The sequence below is a fragment of the Gopherus evgoodei genome, unplaced genomic scaffold (assembly GCF_007399415.2).
Source record: "Gopherus evgoodei ecotype Sinaloan lineage unplaced genomic scaffold, rGopEvg1_v1.p scaffold_243_arrow_ctg1, whole genome shotgun sequence".
Lineage (NCBI taxonomy): Eukaryota > Metazoa > Chordata > Testudines > Testudinidae > Gopherus > Gopherus evgoodei.
The window spans coordinates 1-20,548 of NW_022059906.1; the positions used below are offsets into that span (position 1 = coordinate 1).

At 70.9% G+C, this 20,548-nt stretch overlaps 1 protein-coding gene across 1 annotated transcript in view; it reads left to right on the forward strand.

Annotated features, from left to right (window-relative positions):
* Positions 1-327: 327 nt before the first annotated feature.
* The window catches only part of LOC115640207 (collagen alpha-1(V) chain-like), a gene marked incomplete at its 3' end in the record, with an annotated part of 43,731 nt that continues 23,510 nt past the window's right edge, over positions 328-20,548 (forward strand). The window contains exons 1-16 of the mRNA XM_030543021.1: positions 328-543; positions 6,820-6,987; positions 7,769-7,982; positions 9,090-9,252; positions 10,938-11,060; positions 11,577-11,701; positions 14,555-14,684; positions 14,784-14,966; positions 16,374-16,421; positions 16,789-16,830; positions 16,937-16,999; positions 17,161-17,235; positions 17,522-17,605; positions 17,709-17,765; positions 19,421-19,474; positions 19,847-19,900. Of these exons, the coding sequence (XP_030398881.1) occupies positions 444-543; positions 6,820-6,987; positions 7,769-7,982; positions 9,090-9,252; positions 10,938-11,060; positions 11,577-11,701; positions 14,555-14,684; positions 14,784-14,966; positions 16,374-16,421; positions 16,789-16,830; positions 16,937-16,999; positions 17,161-17,235; positions 17,522-17,605; positions 17,709-17,765; positions 19,421-19,474; positions 19,847-19,900 (1,683 nt within the window). The remainder of the gene's footprint in view (positions 544-6,819; positions 6,988-7,768; positions 7,983-9,089; positions 9,253-10,937; positions 11,061-11,576; positions 11,702-14,554; positions 14,685-14,783; positions 14,967-16,373; positions 16,422-16,788; positions 16,831-16,936; positions 17,000-17,160; positions 17,236-17,521; positions 17,606-17,708; positions 17,766-19,420; positions 19,475-19,846; positions 19,901-20,548) is intronic.

Here is a 20,548-nt window from a genome sequence, read left to right on the forward strand (position 1 = left end):
GGAGGGGAGGGGAGGGAACAGGGGAGGGGAATAGGGCCGAGAGTCGGGGAGGGGAGAGAACAAGGGAGGGGAATAGGGCCGAGAGTCGGGGAGGGGAGGGAACAGGGGAGGGGAATAGGGCCGAGAGTCGGGGAGGGGAGGGAACAGGGGAGGGGAATAGGGCCGAGAGTCGGGGAGGGGAGGGAACAGGGGAGGGGAATAGGGCCGAGAGTCGGGGAGGGGAATAGGGCCGAGAGTCGGGGAGGGGAGGGAACAGGGGAGGGGAATAGGGCCGAGAGTCGGGGAGGGGAGGGAACAGGGGAGGGGAATAGGGCCGAGCGGGGCCGGGCAGGGCTCTCGCTCCCAGTCTCTCCGAGGGGCTGGGGCGAGTCAGCACACGGAGCCGCCCAGCTGGGATCGGAGCCTCGAGCGGCCGGGGGAGCTGGGCCGAGCCAGCGCTGAGGATGGAGAAGAGCCGCCCGAGCGTGCAGGGTCCCTCCAGGGTCCTGCTCCTGCTCCTGCTCCTGCTGGCCCTGCTGCGCGGCCCGCCCTGGGCGCAGGCAGGTAACGGCGGGCACGGGACGGGGATCGTGTCCCAGGGCAGTGGGGCTCGGGGGGGCATGTCCCAGGGCAGCGGGGCTCGGGGGGGTGTGTCCCAGGGCAGCGGGGCTCGGGGGGGGGTGTCCCAGGGCAGCGGGACTCGGGGGGGGGGTGTCCCAGGGCAGCGGGGCTCGGGGGGGGGGGTGTCCCAGGGCAGCGGGACTCGGGGGGGGGGTGGTCCCAGGGCAGCGGGACTCAGGGCGGGGTTGTGTCCCAGGGCAGCGGGGCTCGGGGTGCGTGTGTCCCAGGGCAGCGAGGCTTGGGGGGGGGTGTCCCAGGGCAGCGAGGCTCGGGGGGGGCGTGTCCCAGGGCAGCGGGACTCGGGGGGGGTGTCCCAGGGCAGCGGGGCTCGGGGGGTGTGTGTCCTAGGGCAGCGGGGCTCGGGGGAGTGTGTGTCCCAGGGCAGCGGGGCTCGGGGGGGCATGTCCCAGGGCAGCGGGGCTCGGGGGAGTGTGTGTCCCAGGGCAGCGGGGCTCGGGGGAGTGTGTGTCCCAGGGCAGCGGGGCTCGGGGGGGGGCATGTCCCAGGGCAGCGGGACTCGGGGGAGTGTGTGTCCCAGGGCAGCGGGACTCAGGGGGTGTGTGTCCCAGGGCAGCGGGACTCGGGGGGGCATGTCCCAGGGCAGTGGGGCTCGGGGGGGGGTGTGTCCCAGGGCAGCAGGGCTCGGGGCGGGGTTGTGTCCCAGGGCAGCGGGACTCAGGGGGTGTGTGTCCCAGGGCAGCGGGACTCGGGGGGGCATGTCCCAGGGCAGCGGGACTCAGGGCGGGGTTGTGTCCCAGGGCAGCGGGACTCAGGGTGTGTGTGTGTCCCAGGGCAGCAGGACTCGGGGGTGTGTGTGTCCCAGGGCAGCGGGGCTCGGGGGGGTGTGTGTCCCAGGGCAGCGGGACTCGGGGCGGGGTTGTGTCCCAGGGCAGCGGGGCTCGGGGTGTGTGTCCCAGGGCAGCGGGACTCGGGGGGGGGGGTGTCCCAGGGCAGCGGGACTCGGGGGGGGGGCGTGTCCCAGGGCAGCGGGACTCAGGGCGGGGTTGTGTCCCAGGGCAGCGGGACTCGGGGGGGGGGGGTGTCCCAGAGCAGCGGGGCTCAGGGGGTGTGTGTCCCAGGGCAGCGGGGCTCGGGGGTGTGTGTGTCCCAGGGCAGCGGGACTCGGGGCGGGGTTGTGTCCCAGGGCAGCGGGACTCGGGGGGGGCGTGTCCCAGGGCAGCGGGACTCGGGGGGGGGTGTCCCAGGGCAGCGGGGCTCGGGGGGGGTGTCCTAGGGCAGCGGGGCTCGGGGGGGGTGTCCTAGGGCAGCGGGACTCGGGGGGGCGTGTCCCAGGGTAGCAGGGCTCGGGGGAGTGTGTGTCCCAGGGCAGCGGGGCTCGGGGGGGGGGCATGTCCCAGGGCAGCGGGACTGGGGGGGGGTGTCCCAGGGCAGCGGGGCTCGGGGGGTGTGTGTCCCAAGGCAGCGGGGCTCGGGGGGGGCCTGTCCCAGGGCAGCGGGGCTCAGGGGCCAGGCCAGCCAGTGTCACCAGGAGAGGGGGTGCAGGGTGTCCCCAGCCAGGAGCATGGTGGGCAGGCCACCAAGTGGGCAGAGTCGCACCCCACTGGGTCTGGGAGGCAGCTCTGAGATGGGGGGCGCTGAGGCAGGCTGGGAGGGGGCTGGGGGTTCTCCACACACACACCTGCACCCCCTACGCCTGTTCATAGTCACACACACGTTTATCCCCTCCCGCACACACACACAAGTTGATGTCTCCCACCCACGTGCTGTGCACCCTCCGATCCCTCCATGCACCCACCATTCCCCCTGCCGTGCACCCCTCCGATTCCCCCACCATGTGCACCCCCATTCCCCCCCACCATGCACCCCCAATCCCCCATGCAACCCCATTCCCCTCTGCCGTGCACCCCCTATCCCCCTCACCGTGCACCCCCCCAGCTGCATATTCTGTCATGTTCCCCACCCCCCGCCACTGAAAGCAGGAGGCAAAACGCCCGCCTAGGCCAGTCGCACGTTGTGACACAGACACATCGCACCATGCCCCAGACACACACACGCCCCCCCCCCCCCCGTTGCTGGGCTGCCCTGGCCGCACAGGGACAATTCTGGCTGAGGCTTCACCCGGGAGACTCAGGGAAAAATGTCTGTGATTGAAAACAACTGGAGGGAGTGCGCGATGGGTAGGTGTGTGGGGGAGAGATCGGGGCAGGCCCAGCCCCTGCTCCTGCCCGGGCCAGCTGCCCCTTCCCATCCCTGTGCCCCCAGCCCCCAAACCAGCCACCAGCCCCAGCTTGTCCCAGTCGAGCACCTCAGGGCAGCGGGAGTGTCATGGCCCCGGCTCCTTGGCCTCCCCCAGCAGAGCCTAGACTGTGCCCAAGGGGTCCAGCCCCCAGGCTCTGCCCCCTCCCGCCCCCACACCGTGGGCCTGGGCCCGCTGGTCAGGTGCTGCTGGCTGGGGCGCTCGGGCTGGGGGCCCTGCTGGGCTGAGCTCTGCCCTCGGTCTGAGCTCCAGGGGCTGGGGGGCTGGGGGAGGGGCCTGGCCCTGTGCTGGAACCACAGGACCCCTAGAAATGGGCCCAGGCCCGTTTACCCACTGCCCCATGGCTGGGGGAGGGCTGGGAGCCAGGACTCCTGGGTCCTTTCCCCGGCCCTGGTGGGGGGTGGGGCCTTGCCTGCCAGGCCACCTTCAGCACCATGGCCAGAGCACCGAGGAGGGCCCCACCCCCTACACCTGGGGGAGGGAGTGGCCCCAGGCTGCGTGGGGCGGCCTGGCTAGCAGGGGCAGGCCCTGGCAGGGAGCATGCCCAGCCGGGCATGGGGGCAGCCAGTGCCTCTGGCCTCAGCCTCTGGCACTGCCTGACCTGGGGGGCTCCTGGCAGGAACGGGGTTGGGGGGTCTTCTCTGCTCTGGATTCTCTCCCTGACACCCCCACGTGGTGGGAACGGGGCCCTAACAGGTGCTGCAGTGAGTCAGGGTGACACACGCCCAGCTGTGCACAGCTGGCACCTGGGGCTTGGCTGGGCCCCACGGCTGAGCCAGCTGGAGCCAGGGCCCCATGGCAGCCCTATGGCAGAGGGAGCTGAGCTGGGATGGCCTGTGGGCAGCAGGGTTGCCCCACGTCTAGCCTAGGAGCCCCCCTCTGTCTGTCCCCCACCCCCAGGGACAAGGCTCCATTTCTGGTCTCTGTTATTCTCGCTGCGAGGTCCGGGGGCTGGGGCTCTGCTCCCGCTCCCAGGTGCGATCCACACAGGGCCTGGCCAGGGCCCCCCAGATGGTGCCGTGTCCCAGCTGCGCAGGCCTGGGCCAGGCGGGGGGCAGGCTCGTTGCTGGCTGCCCTGGTGCCGTGCCCCGGGGGTCCAGGTGCGCTGAGGCAGGTGGGATGGAGCTGCCCTGCATGGTTAACCCCGGTGGTGCCCGCAGGGCCAGGCCCCCCCGTGAGCCAGAGAACCGATCCCACCGTGGCCATGGGGCGGGAGGGGCCGGGCACTGGCACTGCAGGAGCTGGACAGGGCTCAGGTGGGCATGGCAGGAGCCTTCCGCTGGGTGCAGGGCGGGGTCTGGGCTGGCTGCATCCCGCCAGGGTCCCTGGACGCTCCACGCTGCCCGGCCCGCGCCAGGGGCCCTGTGGTGCCCGGGGGGGCAGAGCCAGGGGCCCTGCGGCACCAAGCGGGAGCCACCAGGGTCATGTGAAGCTGCTACTGGGTTCGGTCGCACCGGGGCTGCTGGGGCGGGGGGTGGGGGAGGCTGGGATCGGGGCTGAAGGGGGCTGGGCCTGGGCTTTCTGCAGACTGTGGGGTGGAGAGGGACAGGGCCGGACCCATGGCCAGAGACCACCCACAGCGCTGCCTCCATGGCCCAAGTGACCGGCCCTGCTCCCTCCCACCCCTGAGTCTGCCTCCTGGGCAGGGCTCCCCCCAGCTCTGCCGGTGACCCCCAGTCCTGACCCGCAGCCCCTGCTAGCCCAGCCCTCCCCCCCCAGCTCTGCCAGTGCCCCTCACTCCTGACCTGCAGCCCCTGCTAGCCCAGCACTGCCCCCCCAGCTCTACCAGTGCCCCTCACTCCCGACCCGCAGCCCCTGCTAGCCCAGCCCTGCCCCCACACTCTTCTGGTGCCCCTCACTCCCGACCCGCAGCCCCTGCTAGCCCAGCCCTGCCCCCACACTCTTCTGGTGCCCCTCACTCCCGACCCGCAGCCCCTGCTAGCCCAGCCCTGCCCCCACACTCTTCTGGTGCCCCTCACTCCCGACCTGCAGCCCCTGCTAGCCCAGCCCTGCCCCCACACTCTTCTGGTGCCCCTCACTCCTGACCCGCAGCCCCTGCTAGCCCAGTGCTGCCCCCCCAGCTCTGCCAGTGCCCCTCACTCCCGACCCACAGCCTCTCCTAGCCCAGTTCTGCCCCCCCAGCTCTGCTAGTGCCCCTCACTCCTGACCCGCAGCCCCTCCTAGCCCAGCGCTGCCCCCCCAGCTCTGCCAGTGCCCCTCACTCCTGACCCGCAGCCCCTCCTAGCCCAGCGCTGCCCCCCCAGCTCTGCCAGTGCCCCTCACTCCCGACCCGCAGCCCCTCCTAGCCCAGCGCTGCCCCCCCAGCTCTGCCAGTGCCCCTCACTCCCGACCCGCAGCCCCTGCTAGCCCAGTGCTGCCCCCCCAGCTCTGCCAGTGCCCCCACTCCCGATCCGCAGCCCCTCCTAGCCCAGTTCTGCCCCCCCAGCTCTGCTAGTGCCCCTCACTCCCGACCCGCAGCCCCTGCTAGCCCAGCGCTGCCCCCCCAGCTCTGCCAGTGCCCCCACTCCCGACCCGCAGCCCCTCCTAGCCCAGTTCTGCCCCCCCAGCTCTGCTAGTGCCCCCCACTCCCGACCCGCAGCTCCTGCTAGCCCAGCGCTGCCCCCCCAGCTCTGCCAGTGCCCCCACTCCCGACCCGCAGCCCCCTGCTAGCCCAACCCTGAACCTGTCCCTGGCTTGGGGGGGGTCTCTTCCCCCCCAGATCTGTTGTCCCGGCTGGTGAGGGCCTGTGACTGGGCTGGGGTCTCTTGGGGACGCGGGGAGGCTCACAGGGCACCAGGAGGTGACGGCTGGGGGGCAGCCCCTTGCCCCACCTGCTCGCTGTAGCCCCTGGGGGACACAGCCCCCCTCGCTGGGGCCTGGAGGTGGAGGGCGGCTCCGCTGGGAGCTCCCGGCAGGAAATGGAAACTGCGCGCCGGGGTCAAGAGAGCCTGGGAGACGGAGCCGCAGGGCCCGGTTCTCAGCCGGGCCCCTCGGGCTGGGCCCAAGCCTCCGGAGCTGGGCAGACGTGGGGCGCTGGCTCCCCTCGCTCACAGAGCCACCCCGGCCCCATTCGGCGGGTCTGACCCACGCGCCAGGCGTCCCACCCCGTCTGGCTGGCTCACTGGTTCCTTAGCAGAGAACCTGCCCCCCCCCACACCCCCGCAGCAGGCGCCCCTCCCCCAGCTCCCCTCCCCCACAGCCTGTCCAGACAGGCCCCTCCACCAGGCGAGTGGGGAGGGGTGGGGCTGCCTCAGGGCAGTGGGGGCCACTCTCTGTCTCTGATGCAAATCCGCCCCCCCAATTCCAGTGTCTCCTCCCCCCCACCCGCTGCTCTGAGATTAACCCCCGAGGTACCGGGTCTGCGGATGGATGCTGCGGGGTGTTGGGGGGGGCGTGATCCCATTGCTGGGGGTGGGGTCCCCGTCCCAGCCCCAGGAGTCTGTGGGAAATGGGAGGGGGGGGCTGCTCTCACCCAGCCCCTCTGCTCTGTCCTGTTGGGGGGAGTGGGACTGGGAAGGGGGCAGGGAGGGCATCCCCAGGTGTCGCTTGCCCCCTCACTGCCCCACTGTGTCTCAGAGCGGCCATGGCCCCCCAGAGAGATGGGGGCAGGGCAGCTCCATGCTCCATGGGGAGACAGGCCCCAGCAGAGCCTGCCTGGCCCGGCTGGTTCCCCAGGGCAGAGTCCTGGCCCGAGCGCTGATGCCAGGTGAGGGCGCAGGAATGAAGGGAAGGAATCATGGCCATAGGATGGGGATGGAGGTGTCACGGCCGCACAGCTGCCTGCCTCCAGGCTGGTCCCAGGGCCTTGGCAGCACCCCCAGGATGGGGGAAACTGAGGCACTGGGTGGGGGACTAACCCCAGGCTGAGTGAGCAAGGCATGCTGGGAGCTGATTGTGCAGGGCCTGACATGAGTCCAGACTGAGACCAGCTGAGTGTATGGGGTGACTCCGGTGCGGGGGGTGACCCTGGGCTGTGACCCTGCCTCCCCCTTGCTCCATAGCCAAGCCGGTGGATGTGCTGCGGGCGCTGGGGGTGCAGGATGGCAGGGACGGCGTCTCCATTGCGGCCGGGATCTGCACCCAGCGTCGTGGGGCCGAGGAGAGCGACTTTGCCTTCCGCCTGGAGAACAGCACCCAGCTCAGCGCCCCCACCCGTCAGCTCTTCCCAGGTAGGGGCTGTGGGGTGCTGAGGCTGAGGGGCACTGGCTGTAGGCAGAGGGGCTGCAGGGTAGGCCTGATGGGTGCTGGTTGTGGAGGGGGGGCCTGAGGGGTGCTGGCTGTGGGCAGAGGGGCTGTGGGGCGCTGGGGCTGAGGAGCACTGGCTGTGAGCACTGGCTGTAGGCAGAGGGGCTGCGAGGTGGGGCTGTGGGGCAGTACAGAGGGGCACTGGCAATGGGCAGAGGGGCTGAGGGGCACTGGCTGTGGGGCACTGGCTGTAGGTAGAGGGGCTGCAGGGTAGGCCTGAGGGGTGCTGGCTGTGGAGGGGGGGCCTGAGGGGTGCTGGCTGTGGGCAGAGGGGCTGCAGGGTAGGCCTGAGGGGTGCTGGCTGTGGAGGGGGGGGCCTGAGGGGTGCTGGCTGTGGGCAGAGGGGCTGTGGGGCGCTGGGGCTGAGGAGCACTGGCTGTGGGGCACTGGCTGTAGGCAGAGGGGCTGCGAGGTGGGGCTGTGGGGCAGTACAGAGGGGCACTGGCAATGGGTAGAGGGGCTGAGGGGCACTGGCTGTGGGGCACTGGCTGTAGGTAGAGGGGCTGCGGGGTGGGGCTGAGCGGCAGCGGCTGTGGGCAGAGGGGCTATAGGGCTGTTCTGTGGGGTGGACATAGGCCTGGGTGTGCTGGCTGCGGAGAGGCTCCAGGCAGGGAGGTTCTGGGTCCAGGCGGGCACTGGCTGGCGGGCCAGGCGGGCACTGGCCATGGGGCTGGGGCTCAGCCTGACGCCTGGTTTCCACCCCAGATGGCCATTTCCCCGAGGATTTCTCCATCCTGGCGACGCTGCGGGCCCAGCGGGGCAGCCAGGCCTTCCTGCTGTCGCTGTACGACGAGCGCGGGGTGCAGCAGCTGGGCGTGGAGATCGGCCGCTCGCCCGTCTTTCTTTACGAGGACCAGGCTGGGCAGCCGGCACCGGAGAGATACCCGCTCTTCAGCAGGGTCAGCCTGGCCGACGGCAAGTGAGTGCCGGGACCGGGGCTGGGCAGCCCCTCCCGGCCAGCTGGGGCAGGCGTGGGGACAGGGCCGGGTGAGCTGCCCCCAGCCCAGGCACTGGAGAGACGGGCTGTCACGGAGTCCCCGGGCGATGCTCTGGAACTGCTCCCCACAAAGCCAGTCAGGACTTTGGGGAGCCTCCTCTCCGTTGGAGCAGACTTGTTTAGGGCAAGAAGCTCACACGGCTTCACCTCCTGGGTCTCTCCTTGGAGCATTCAGCATCCTCTGCCCCTCCGTGTGCTTCCCACAGCGAGTCCACCCCAGCGGGGTCCTGGGGAAGCCACCGGGTTCTGCACCCCCACTTTGCAGTCAGACGTGACTCTCAGCCAGCCATTAACACAGAGGTTTATTCGGTGACAGGAACAGGGTCTAAAACAGAGCTTGTAGATACAGCGAACCGGACCCCTCGGCCGGGTCCATTCTGGGGGCAGTGAGCCAGACCCCCATGTCTGCCCTCCACCCTTGACCCCAGCCAGCTCCAGACTAACAACTGCTCCCAGCCCCTCCTCTCTCCTCAGCCCCTTTCCTGGGCCAGGAGGTCACCTGATCCCTTTGTCTCCAACACCTTCAGCTGGCACCTTTGCAGGGGAGGGGCCCAGGCCATCAGTTGCTAGGAGACAGAGTGTCAGGCATTTAGGTGCACTGGCCCTTTGCTCTGCCAGAGACTTAAGAACTGCCATGGGGACACTGAGGCACCAAGACCATATACAGGGGAAACATTAAGAACATTCCCAGTTCGTCACACGGGCATGGCTGGGAGGGACGCCCGCTGTCCCTGCTGCCAGCTGGGGCAACCAGCCACATGGTCCCTGAGCAACTTAGGGTGGAGCTGGGGAGAGAACCCAGGTGTCCCAGCTCCCAGCCCCCACTCTCCTCCCTGAGCTGGGGAGAGAACCCAGGCGTCCGGGCTCCCAGCCCCCGCCCCCCAACCACCAGCCCCCACTCCCCTCCCTGAGCTGGGGAGAGAACCCAGGCGTCCGGGCTCCCAGCCCCCACTCCCCTCCCTGAGCTGGGGAGAGAACCCAGGCGTCCGGGCTCCCAGCCTGTCCCTGTGACACTGATGCCCCCCGCAGGTGGCACCGCGTGGCGCTGAGCGTGGAGGGCACCAACGTGTCGCTGCTGGTGGATTGCCAGGCGCCCCTGACGCTGCCTCTGGAGCGTGGGCCCCGGCCCGTCGTCAGCACCGCAGGCATCACCCTGCTGGGGACCCGGCTGCTGGACGAGGAGGTGTTCCAGGTGGGGCCGCGCCGGGGGTGTGTGAATGGCTCCGGGGGGGCCCTGGGGGCAGGGCCCGGGGTCAAGTGCTCTGCGCAGCCTGGCAGCTCCCAGCCAGGTCGGGGACAGGCTGTGGGGGAGCTGTGAGGAGCCCCTGGCGTGCGTGCCGGCCCATTGTCCTGGTGCCGTGGGGCTGCATGGGTCAGGCCAGGCCTGCTGTAGTGAGAGGCCGGAGCCCCCCTTGGTCTGCCAGATCCTGGCACTCTGGGGGCTGCCTGGCATGGAGAGCCCCGGCCTGGGCTCAGGGACCCCCCCAGCTGTGTTTTCACAATCCCGCCTCCCCCGGGGGGCTGGAGGTGCGGGCAGGACCCCATTCAGCCCAGTGCAGGGGGGCCCTATCCAGCCCCCCATGCGGGGGTCAGGGCCTTGGGGCTGGGTGGGGGCTGTGTAGCCTGCTCCCCTCAGCACCCCGAGGAGCCAGGAGCCGCAGCCCCCAGGCCCTGCCGCCCCCCACATTCCTGCCGACTGCGACTGCCAGCAGCAAATGTCAGGGGCCGCGGAGAAGGGCCCCATTGATGCCGGGGAGCTGGGCTGGGGGTGGCTGAGAACAAGGCTGCGCTTGTCCTGGAGCCGGGCCCCTGGGGGCTCCCCAGGGCAGGGCTGGAGAGGGGCTGGGCCAGGCTGCAGCTCACAGCCGGCTTCCTGGGCTCTGCCCCAGATCCCGGGCCACCCGCTGCCATGCCCCCCCCGCAGGGTCCCCAGCGCCACCCCCAAGGGCTGGCGGCTCCAGCTGGCCAGAGGGGCTGGGGAGCAGGGTGACCTGGGCTGACCCCGGGGGTCCCCCTCTGGCTAGTCCCAGGTGCCCCGTGCTGGCCGGGGTTGCTGGCTGTGCCCGGCTGGTGAAGCTGATCTCCCTGGGAACGTGGGGGCGGCCGTGCTGGGAGGAATGTTCCCAGCGCGCCCCCGTCTGCCCATCTGGTCCCAGTTCCCACACCCCCACCAGGAATGTGCGCTCGGCTCCCCATTCCTGGCAGGGCTGCCCCAGGGCTGTGGCCGAGCCCCACACGGCGACCGGGGGCTCCACGGGGAGCTGAGCGGTAGAAGCCAGGCAGAGTTGGGGGGCTGCCTGCAGCCAGTGTGTGTGAGGGGTGCCTCTCTCCCCGGGGCTGTGGGGCCCGTGACCAGGAGCGAGGGGGCTGAGGGGTGAGCGTGGGTCCCATTTGGCTCTGGGGGTGTCTGGGTACATGGGGGCCTGAGAGGGGGTTGGTACTGGTTACACGCGCCTGTGCACTTCTGTTCACAGATCCCCGCCCGCAGGCCGTGCCCACCCCCCTGGCAGGGCGACCCCTCTTCCCCCTGTCCCCAGGCCCCCCCCACCTGCTCCCCACGGCGAGGCTCTAAGGAGCTGACAGCGAGGGCCTGGGGGTGCAGCTCTTGGCCTGTGCGGGTCCCAGCAGCGCCCGGGCCCCCTGCCAGCCCCGTCACGCTAGGCGCTCGGAAACACCTGCCTGCTCCCCCCGCCCCGGCCTGGCCAGGTCCCAGCCAGATCCTCGCAGCTGCAGCCGTGGGGCTGGCCCTGGCCCAGGCCCAGGAAGGCCGGCAAGCTGGGCTGGGGGGGAAGGACTGGGAGACTGCCCCCACCACGGGCTCACCCCGCAATGCCTCAGCCCCTGCCAGCCCATTTCGTCTCCTCCCCAACCCCCCAGGGCGATGTCCAGCAGCTGCTGATCTCTCCAGACCCCCGGGCAGCCCTGCACTACTGCGAGAGCTTCATGCCGGGGTGCGACGTGCCGCTGCCCTACGGCCTGCTGGGCCTGTACCCCGAGGAGGTAGGTGCCCCCACCCCACCCCATGGGCTCGGCCTGGCTCCAGGAGGCCAGATGCGCCCATGGCTGCCAGGAGATGCCCGGCTTGGCACGGCCAGAGCCTGCATCAGCGGCTGGGGGCGTCTCCATCCAGGCTCGGGATGAGTCACGGATGGGGCCTGGGAACGCACCCCTGGGGCAGCCGACCCCGCCCTGACAGAGCAGCCCTGTGTGTCCTGGGCAGCGGGGTCCTTCCCCCGCCCCACGCATCTCGCTCCGCTGTGAGATGAGTCCTCTGCTGCCCCTTGCTCGGCTTGGCATGGGAGCCCCCTGCCCCCAATGCGTCCAAGCCGGGCCCGATCAGGCCCCACAGCCGGCCCTCGAGAGCACTTTGGGCGGACGGGGACAGACGGTGCCAGACGCCCGGGCTCTCGCCCCGCCAGTGCCAGCGCAGGGGTTCCTCGTGCCAGCCTGCGGCTCTCTCATGCCCCTCTCTGTCTCTCCCCCGTTCTCCGGTCACCCCCGTCCTGCTCCGAGCAGAGCGGGCCGGAGCCCACGGCTGCCTCCGCCCGGAGGAAGGGCAGGAAGGGCAAACGCAGGGGCAAAGGCAAGAAGAAGAGGAACAAGGAGCAGCTAGACACCGCGCCCACTGCGGGGCCAGGCCAGGTAGAGAGGGACTAACCCGCCGCTGCCTGTGCCGAATCCTGCTGCCGGCTAACCCAGCTCTGCCTCACCTGCGTCCCCGGCCCCACACACGCCCCCTGGCCCAGCGGAGCCGCTGATTCGCGGCCCCCACCCCGGGACCAGGAGCGCCCAGCCGAGTGCCTCCCTGCAGCCGTGCGCGGCACCCCCAGTGCAGCCCTTCCCGGGCGAAAGCCGCGGCCTGTGGGGAGTCCTGTGCCAGGGCCCGTTCCCCACGGTGCCCCCTCACCCACCCCGGAGAACCCAGAGCCACGGCCTGTGGGGAGCCCTGTGCCAGGGCCCGTTCCCTGCGGTGCCCCCTCGCCTGCCCCGGAGAACCCAGAGCCACGGCCTGTGGGATGTCCTGTGCCAGGGCCCGTTCCCTGCGGTGCCCCCTCGCCTGCCCCGGAGAACCCAGAGCCACAGCCTGTGGGGAGCCCTGTGCCAGGGCCCGTTCCCTGCGGTGCCCCCTCGCCTGCCCCGGAGAACCCAGAGCCACGGCCTGTGGGGAGTCCTGTGCCAGGGCCCGTTCCCTGCGGTGCCCCCTCGCCTGCCCCGGAGAACCCAGAGCCACGGCCTGTGGGGAGTCCTGTGCCAGGGCCCGTTCCCTGCGGTGCCCCCTCGCCTGCCCCGGAGAACCCAGAGCTGCAGCCTGTGGGGAGCCCTGTGCCAGGGCCCGTTCCCTGCGGTGCCCCCTCGCCCGCGCCGGAGAACCCAGAGCCGCGGCCTGTGGGGAGTCCTGTGCCAGGGCCCGTTCCCCGCGGTGCCCCCTTGCCTACCCCGGAGAACCCAGAGCTGCAGCCTGTGGGGAGCCCTGTGCCAGGGCCCGTTCCCCGCGGTGCCCCCTTGCCTACCCCGGAGAACCCAGAGCTGCAGCCTGTGGGGAGCCCTGTGCCAGGGCCCGTTCCCTGCGGTGCCCCCTCGCCTGCCCCGGAGAACCCAGAGCCACGGCCTGTGGGGAGCCCTGTGCCAGGGCCTGTTCCCCGCGGTGCCCCCTTGCCTACCCCGGAGAACCCAGAGCTGCAGCCTGTGGGGAGCCCTGTGCCAGGGCCCGTTCCCCGCGGTGCCCCCTCGCCCACCCCAGAGAACCCAGAGCCGCAGCCAGTGGCAAGGGGGGTGGGCAAGAGGAGAGAGAGATCCATCTATGCGTCTGTCTGTCCTTTCATGTGTCTATCCATCCATCTGTCCTTCCGTGCGTGCGTCCGTCCATCCGTGTGTCCGTCTGTCCATCCTTCCATGCATCCAGCTGTGAATCCGTCCATCTGTCCGTGCATCCTTGTGTCCGTCTGCCTGTCCGTCTGTGCGTCCATCTGTGTGTCCGTCCATCCACCCCCTCCTCCCCTCCTTACACCCCCCCAACACTTTAGCCATCTCTCCCACCCCCGCTCCATCTCCCACTCCGGCCCAGGCCCCTCCCGCTAGGCACCGCAGCCGCCTCTAGGCCCAGACCCTCCTCCAGGAGACAGTTCAGCCTCTGTGCTCCCTGGACCTGCACTCGGGCCCTGAGCCCCCAGCCGAGCCCCGGGCAGGGGGAGCCTCAGCCGGGGGGGTAGCGTGGGGAGTCAGGGTAGCCGGGAGTCCTGGGACAGACCCAGCCCCGCTCCCCGCTCCATCCCCGGCCTGGTTTGCTCCTGGCTTCCCTAGAAACCTGCAGGGGAGGGTGGAGGGCTGGGACAGGGAGTGAGGCCCCCAGGAGTGGGGCCAAGGCTGCAGCTGGCGGATGTGGGGCAGGGCAGGAGTGGAGCCGTGAGTCACGCTTGGCTGGGAGGTGGGTGGGGGGGCGATTCCTTCCCTGGCTCCTGGAGCCCTTGGCTGCTGCAGGCCTGTGCCAAGCAGGGAGCAGGCGGATTTGACCTGGGACTGTTGCAGGGAGGTGAGGTTGGGGAGGAGAGTAAATCTCCCTGAGCTGTAACCGGAGCCAGGAGGGGGGCTGGGAGAATTCACACCTGCGGGAGACTGAACGAAGGACAGGGGAGAGGGGAGGGGGAAGAGATGCTGGAGGGATTTTTAGTGTCAGTTTGGGCTGGGGGTGCAACGCAGGGAACCCCAGGCTGGGGTCTAAGCTCCCTGAACCCCCAGAAGGACCTGACTGAGGGGTCCTGGCTGTGCCTACAAGTTCTGCTGTAGCCTGGGTCCCTACTGCCCAATAAACCTTCTGTGTTACTGGCTGGCTGAGAGTCCCGGGGAATCCCGGGAAGAGGGTGCAGGGCCCTGAGTCCCCCCCACTCCGTGACAAGGCCTGTGACCAAGCAGGGGGTTTTCTTGGTTTTTCCAAGGTTTGCACGCAGAGGGGGGCCCAGAGCGCGTGATCTCCCTGAGGGGGCCCACGGCAGAGACAGACGTGCTGAGGCTCAGAGAGGTGGAGGGGCCTGACCCCGAGAGAGAGTGGCCCCCCAAGAAGGGCTGTCGCACCAAAGGGGGTTCCCCCCACGGACCACACAGGGACATGAGTGGGCACGACCAGGGAGTCCATGACCACCCCCCGGTTGGATCAGTTGCTGCTCACAGCCGGGTCAGCACAGGACTCAGTGCTGGGGGGAGCTGGGACCAGGCCCCACAGCACCGGGGTGGGTACAATGCTCCCCACAGCAGGAGGTGCCCCTGCCCCCCAGCCACCCCCTCACTACCCCCCCAACTGCCCTCCAGCCACCCCCTCGCTGCCCCCCCAGCCCACTGTCCCCCAGCTACTCCCTTGGCTGCCCCCCCAACTGCCTTCCAGCCAGCCTCCCTTGCTGCCACCCTGCCAGTCCCCCCCAGCATACCATGCCCTGGGTGGGGCTGGCCTGGGCACTGACCTTTCTCCCCTAATGCCCCGTTTTCTCTCCACTGCCCCTTGCGGAGGCCCCGACCCAAGCAGCCTCTGCATTGGAGGTGACCCCATCTGGGGAGGAGCACGTCACCCCTCTGCCTGGGACCGCCCCTGCCAGCACCGTGACCATCAGTCTGAACCTGCCCGAGGCCTACGAGGTACCGCGGCCAGGGGAGGGGGCTGGAGGGATGCAGTGGGGCACACAGCTGTCACCCCCCGCAAACGCCAGTGACCCTGGCTCCTGCCCTCGTCTGCAGGACCTGGGAGAGGAGCACAGGATCTGGGTGGACGGGGACCCTGGGGCCAACAGCACCGAACTCCCCGACTACACCCTGAGGGAGTATGAGGAGAACAACGACGGGGAGCCCCCGGGCCATGACACCAGCCAGGAGCGCTACGACCCTGCCGAGCGACGGGAAACCCTGCGCCAGGCCACCCGGGTACAAGCGGGACGGGGCACGGGTGGGATTGGGGGGACGGGCGCTGGGGGGACAGGGCACCAGGGGGGATGAGGCATCGGTGGGCACAGGGCACTGGTGGAGATGGGGAGCGGGTGGGAATCGGGGGGACAGGTGCCAGGGGGACAGGGCACCAGGGGGGATGGGGCATCGGTGGGCACAGGGCACTGGTGGAGACGGGGAGTGGGCAGGAATGGGGGGATGGGCACCAGGGGGACAGGCACCAGGGGGGATGGGGCACCAGTGGGCACAGGGCACTGGTGGAGACGGGCAGCGGGCGGGAATAGGGGGAATGGGCGCCAGGGGGACAGGGCACCAGGGGGGATGGGGCACCGGTGGGAACAGGGCACTGGTGGAGATGGGGAGTGGGGGGGAATGGGCGCCAGGAGGGTGGGGCACCGGTGGGCACAGGGCACTGGTGGAGACGGGGAGTGGGTGGGAATGGGGGGAATGGGCGCCAGGGGGACAGGGCACCAGGGGGGATGGGGCACTGGTGGGCACAGGGCACTGGTGGAGACGGGGAGCGGGCGGGAATGGGGGGGACGGGCGCCAGGAGGACAGGGCACCAGGGGGGATGGGCCATCGGTGGGCACAGGGCACTGGTGGAGACGGGGAGCGGGCGGGAATGGGGGGGACGGGCGCCAGGAGGACAGGGCACCAGGTGGGATGGGGCATCGGTGGGCACAGGGCACTGGTGGAGACGGGGAGTGGGCGGGAATGGGGGGGTTGGGGGCCGGGGGGACAGGGCACCGGGGGGATGGGGCACCGGTGGGCACAGGGCACTGGTGGAGACGGGGAGCGGGCGGGAATGGGGGGGATGGGCGCCAGGAGGACAAGGCACCAGGTGGGATGGGGCATCGGTGGGCACAGGGCACTGGTGGAGACGGGGAGCGGGCGGGAATGGGGGGGTTGGGGGCCGGGGGGACAGGGCACCGGGGGTATGGGGCACCGGTGGGCACAGGGCACTGGTGGAGACGGGGAGCGGGTGGGAATGGGGGGGTTGGGGGCCGGGGGGACAGGGCACCGGGGGTATGGGGCATCGGTGGGCACAGGGCACTGGTGGAGACGGGGAGCGGGCGGGAATGTGGGGGACGGGTGCCAGGGGGACAGGGCACCAGGGGGGATGGGCATCGGTGGGCACAGGGCACTGGTGGAGACGGGGGTGCTGGGGGGTGCTGGGGAGCGGGCGGGAATCGGGGGATGGGCCCCCGCCATCTGGGTTTCTCTCTGGGGCCTCTCGTAATCAGTCGCTGGCCCCAGAGCCAGGCCTGCGGGTGGGGGCAGGGGGGTGGCGGGGGCAGGCCTGGCCTGTGGTGCAGGCTTGGGAGGCCGGTGGGGGGCTGGGACAGTTTGCTGCCGGTGTCACCCTGCCCCATGCGTCCCTTGCAGGAACCTGGCCAGAAGGGGGAGAAGGGGGAGCCGGCTGCCATCGAGCCCGTGAGTACCAGCGCAGCCGGTGGGGCTGCGACCTGGGGGAACCCGCCCCAGGGTCCCTTGTCCTGCAGCCAAGCCAGCCGGGCCGGGGGGTGGGGGTGGGACTGGCCCCTGGCCGGGTCGGGCTGTGCGGGGGGCCCTGGCTAAAGGGAACCAGGCTGTGGGGGGCTCAGCCCATCCCGTGAGGCCCCCCATGGGTCCCGTCCAGCTGACTGGCCCTGGGGAGCTGGGTGGGGCAGCAGGGGGGCTGGGGGCTCCCCAGCTCCAGGCACCGTGGGTTCGATCCTGCCGGGCGCTGGGGCTGTATAAGGGGCCGGATCCCCAGTCGGGGGTCGGGACGCGCTGCCCTAACTGGTTCTTCCCCTCCTAGGGCCGGCGATTCGAGGGGCCGCCAGGAGCCCCGGGCCCAGCGGTAAGGACCAGGTGCTGGGGGAGCGGGAACCGGGGGGAACGGGCTGGCGGGAGCTGGGGGTTGCTGGGGCTCTGCAGCGACTGAGGTTCCTCTGTGTCTCTCGCAGGGGGAGATGGGCCCCCCAGGGCCGGTGGGGCCGGCAGGGCTGCCGGGGGACCCTGGCGAGCAGGTAAGCAGCCGCGGCGCCGGGGGAGGGGGCCTGTCGGAGGCTGCAGAGCCGCGGGGGGCGGGGGGGCTCAGGAATGGCCGGCATGCTCCCCGCCGCGGGGGCTGCGAGTCCCTGCCTGCGCCGCCTGCTGATTGATGGGGGGCTCCTCTCCTCCCCCACAGGGCCCTGCGGGGCGGCCGGGGCTGCTGGGAGCCGCCGGGGGCCAGGGGCCTCCGGGGACCATGATCATGCTGCCGGTAGGTGGGGGGTGTCCCCGTGGGCTGTGCGGGGCTGGACGGGCTGGGGGGTGTGCATCGAGGGGTGCAGTCTGGGTAGGGCTGGGGGGCCTGGTGCCCAGGTGCGGGGGAGCGGGCCATTCCCTGTTCTCTCTGGGGGGAGCGGGGGGCTGGTGTGCAGGCCCGGGGGGGGCAGGGCTGTTCCCTGCTCTGTGGGGGGTGGGGTCAGGGGGTTGGTGCCCCGGCGGGTGAGCCCAGCTGCTCCCCACCCTGTCGCTGACCCGGGCGCTGCCTTGTTCCCCCCCAGTTCCAGTTCGGTGGCGACTCACCCAAGGGCCCCATGGTGTCGTTCCAGGAGGCCCAGGCGCAGGCCGTCCTGCAGCAAGCCAAGGTAAGGCCAGGCCTTGCGCCCGTGGCAGGATCCGCACTCAGGCCCCCTCGCTGGCCCCGGGCCCCGTCTCTGCCCCAGCCTCACCTGGCTCCTTCTCTTCCAGCTCTCCATGAAGGGACCCCCAGGCCCCATGGGCTTGACCGGCCGGCCGGGCCCCCTGGTGAGTGGTGGGGCTGCGGAGATACCGGGGGAGGGGGTAACATGGGGTAGTGGGGGTATCTTGGTGTTTATTTTTGGGGTGTAAAGTAACCCCCAGGGGTTGGGTGGGCCGGCCTGGGGGGCAGGGAATGGGACATGGAGGGAGGCAGCGGGAGGCTGGCTCGGGGGGCAGGGAATGGGACGTGGGGGGGGAGCAGCGGGGGGCCGGCTTGAGGGGCAGGGAATGGGACGTGAGGGGGGAGCAGCGAGGGGCCGGCTCGAGGGGCAGGGAATGGGACATGGGAGGATAGCGGGGGGCTGGCTTGGGGGTCAGGGAATGGGACGTGAGGGGGGAGCAGCGAGGGGCCGGCTCGAGGCGCAGGGAATGGGACATGGGAGGATAGCGGGGGGCTGGCTTGGGGGTCAGGGAATGGGACGTGAGGGGGGAGCAGCGAGGGGCCGGCTCGAGGCGCAGGGAATGGGACATGGGAGGATAGCGGGGGGCTGGCTTGGGGGTCAGGGAATGGGACGTGGGGGGGGAGCAGCGGGGGGCTGGCTCGAGGGGCAGGGAATGGGACATGGGAGGATAGCGGGGGGCTGGCTTGGGGGTCAGGGAATGGGACGTGGGGGGGAGCAGCGGGGGGGCCGGCTCGAGGGGCAGGGAATGGGACGTGAGGGAGGAGCAGCGAGGGGCCGGCTCGAGGGGCAGGGAATGGGACATGGGAGGATAGCGGGGGGCTGGCTTGGGGGTCAGGGAATGGGACGTGGGGGGGGAGCAGCGGGGGGCCGGCTCGAGGGGCAGAGAATGGGACGTGAGGGGGGAGCAGCGAGGGGCCGGCTCGAGGGGCAGGGAATGGGACATGGGAGGATAGCGGGGGGCTGGCTTGGGGGTCAGGGAATGGGACGTGAGGGGGGAGCAGCGGGGGGCCGGCTCGAGGTGCAGGGAATGGGACATGGGAGGATAGCGGGGGGCTGGCTTGGGGGTCAGGGAATGGGACGTGGGGGGTGTCACGGAGTGTGGGGGAGTCAGGGCCCCGCACCCCTGACTTTCTGCAGTTCCCCGGGACTCTCAGCCAGCCAGTAACACAGAAGGTTTATTAGCCGACAGGACACAGTCCCCGGCAGGGCTTGTAGGTACAGCCAGGACCCCCCAGCCAGGTCCCTCTGGGGGGCAAGGAGCTTAGACCCCAGACGTGGGATTCCTGCCTCTTCCCAGCCAGCCCAAAGCTGAACCCAAACCCCCTCCAGCCGGCTCTGCCCCCCTTCTCCCCCTCTCCCTTTGTCCACCTGGCCCCACTCCCCTCCTGGCTCAGGTTACAGGCACAGGTAAAATCACCCCCTGCTCTCCTGTCCCCCATGCAGCCAGCCCCAGTAACTGGACCCATTTCCAGGTCACTCTGCCCTGCTCCCTACTGCGTCACAGGGGGACAAGTGGGGGGCTGGCTCGGTGGGGGCAGGGAATGGGATGTGGGGGGGGACCAGTGGGGGGCCGGCTTGGGGGGGGTTGCAGGGGGGCCAGCTCTGGGGGCAGGGAATGGGACGTGGGGGGATCAGTGGGGAGCCGGCTTGGGGGTGCTGAGCCAGGTCATGGCCTTTCCTCCGCCAGTGACTCTGGCCTGGGGACCGTCACCTACCCCCAGCCCTCACATTGAGGATTTTCTCGTTTGTTTTTTGTAGGGCCTCCCTGGAAATCCCGGCCTGAAAGGGGACTCGGGAGACATGGGGCCTCAGGTGAGCTGGGTGACCCCAGGGAGCCAGGGGGCTCCCTGTGCCATGGGGCAGGGGGTGCTGAGCAGCGCATGGCCCTGGTGCCCAGCCGATGGGCACTTGGGGGACGGGGTTTGAGGCTGGTTTTGGTGGGGGGTGGTCAGTGCCAGGGCTGGCTGGGGGGGCATGGGGAGCGGGCTGGGGCCAGTGTGGGGCCCAGTGGGGTGCAGAGTCTGGAGGGAGGGAGGATGGGGGCCCAGCTCAGGGGGAAGAACGGGGGACTGTGTGGGGGTTGGGGCGTGGGGCCTGGTGGGTGGTGGGGGGCAGGTGGCACAGGACCTGGGGGACCCAGCTGGGGGTGTCGAGTGGAGCCATCAGCCCTTCTTTCTCCTGCAGGGACCGCGGGGGATGCAGGGCCCACCCGGCCCGCCAGGGAAAGGGGGCAAACGGGTGAGTGCCGCGGCCTGTGAGGACGAGCCACTGGGGGCGCGGGTGCCCGAGGGGCTGGCCCCTCCCGCCCAGCCTGGGGCACCTGGCAATGCAGCACCCGCCCCAGGGGCAATAAAACGACAGTGGAGTTCCTGCCCCAGCACTTCTGCTCCGTGCCCCTCATGCCCCCGCCTGCCACCCCGTACCGCCCCAGCATCCCCCTCAGGGACCCCGTCCCTGCCCGTTGGTGCTGCGACTCGCCCTGAACCAGCCCGGCAGCGTGGTGGGGCCCCGATCCCACCCCGGCCCAGCGAGGGCCCAGTCACGGCTCAGAGCAGTGGGGCCGTGCCCCCCCTCTGGGGTCCCTTGCCCCCCCCGGGTCCCCTGCCCCCCCTCTGGTGTCCCTTGCCCTCTGGAGCAGGCTCAGCCCTGGCCGCCCAGCTTCGCTTTGCTCCCTGGGGCCGGCCCCCGGGTCCCGCCCGGCTGTAGGGCCTGGGGGTAAACGTGTGACCGATCCGGGAAGCCCACAGCCTTGCCAGCGGCACCCCTGGTTAGGGGCTCTGGCAGGGGCAGGCCGTCCCCCCCCCAGGACTTTCCTGTGGGGGCAGGGGGATCCCCCGCTTGGCTCTGAACAAGCACCAGCCCTCCCCTAAGGATGGGGCCCCCGTG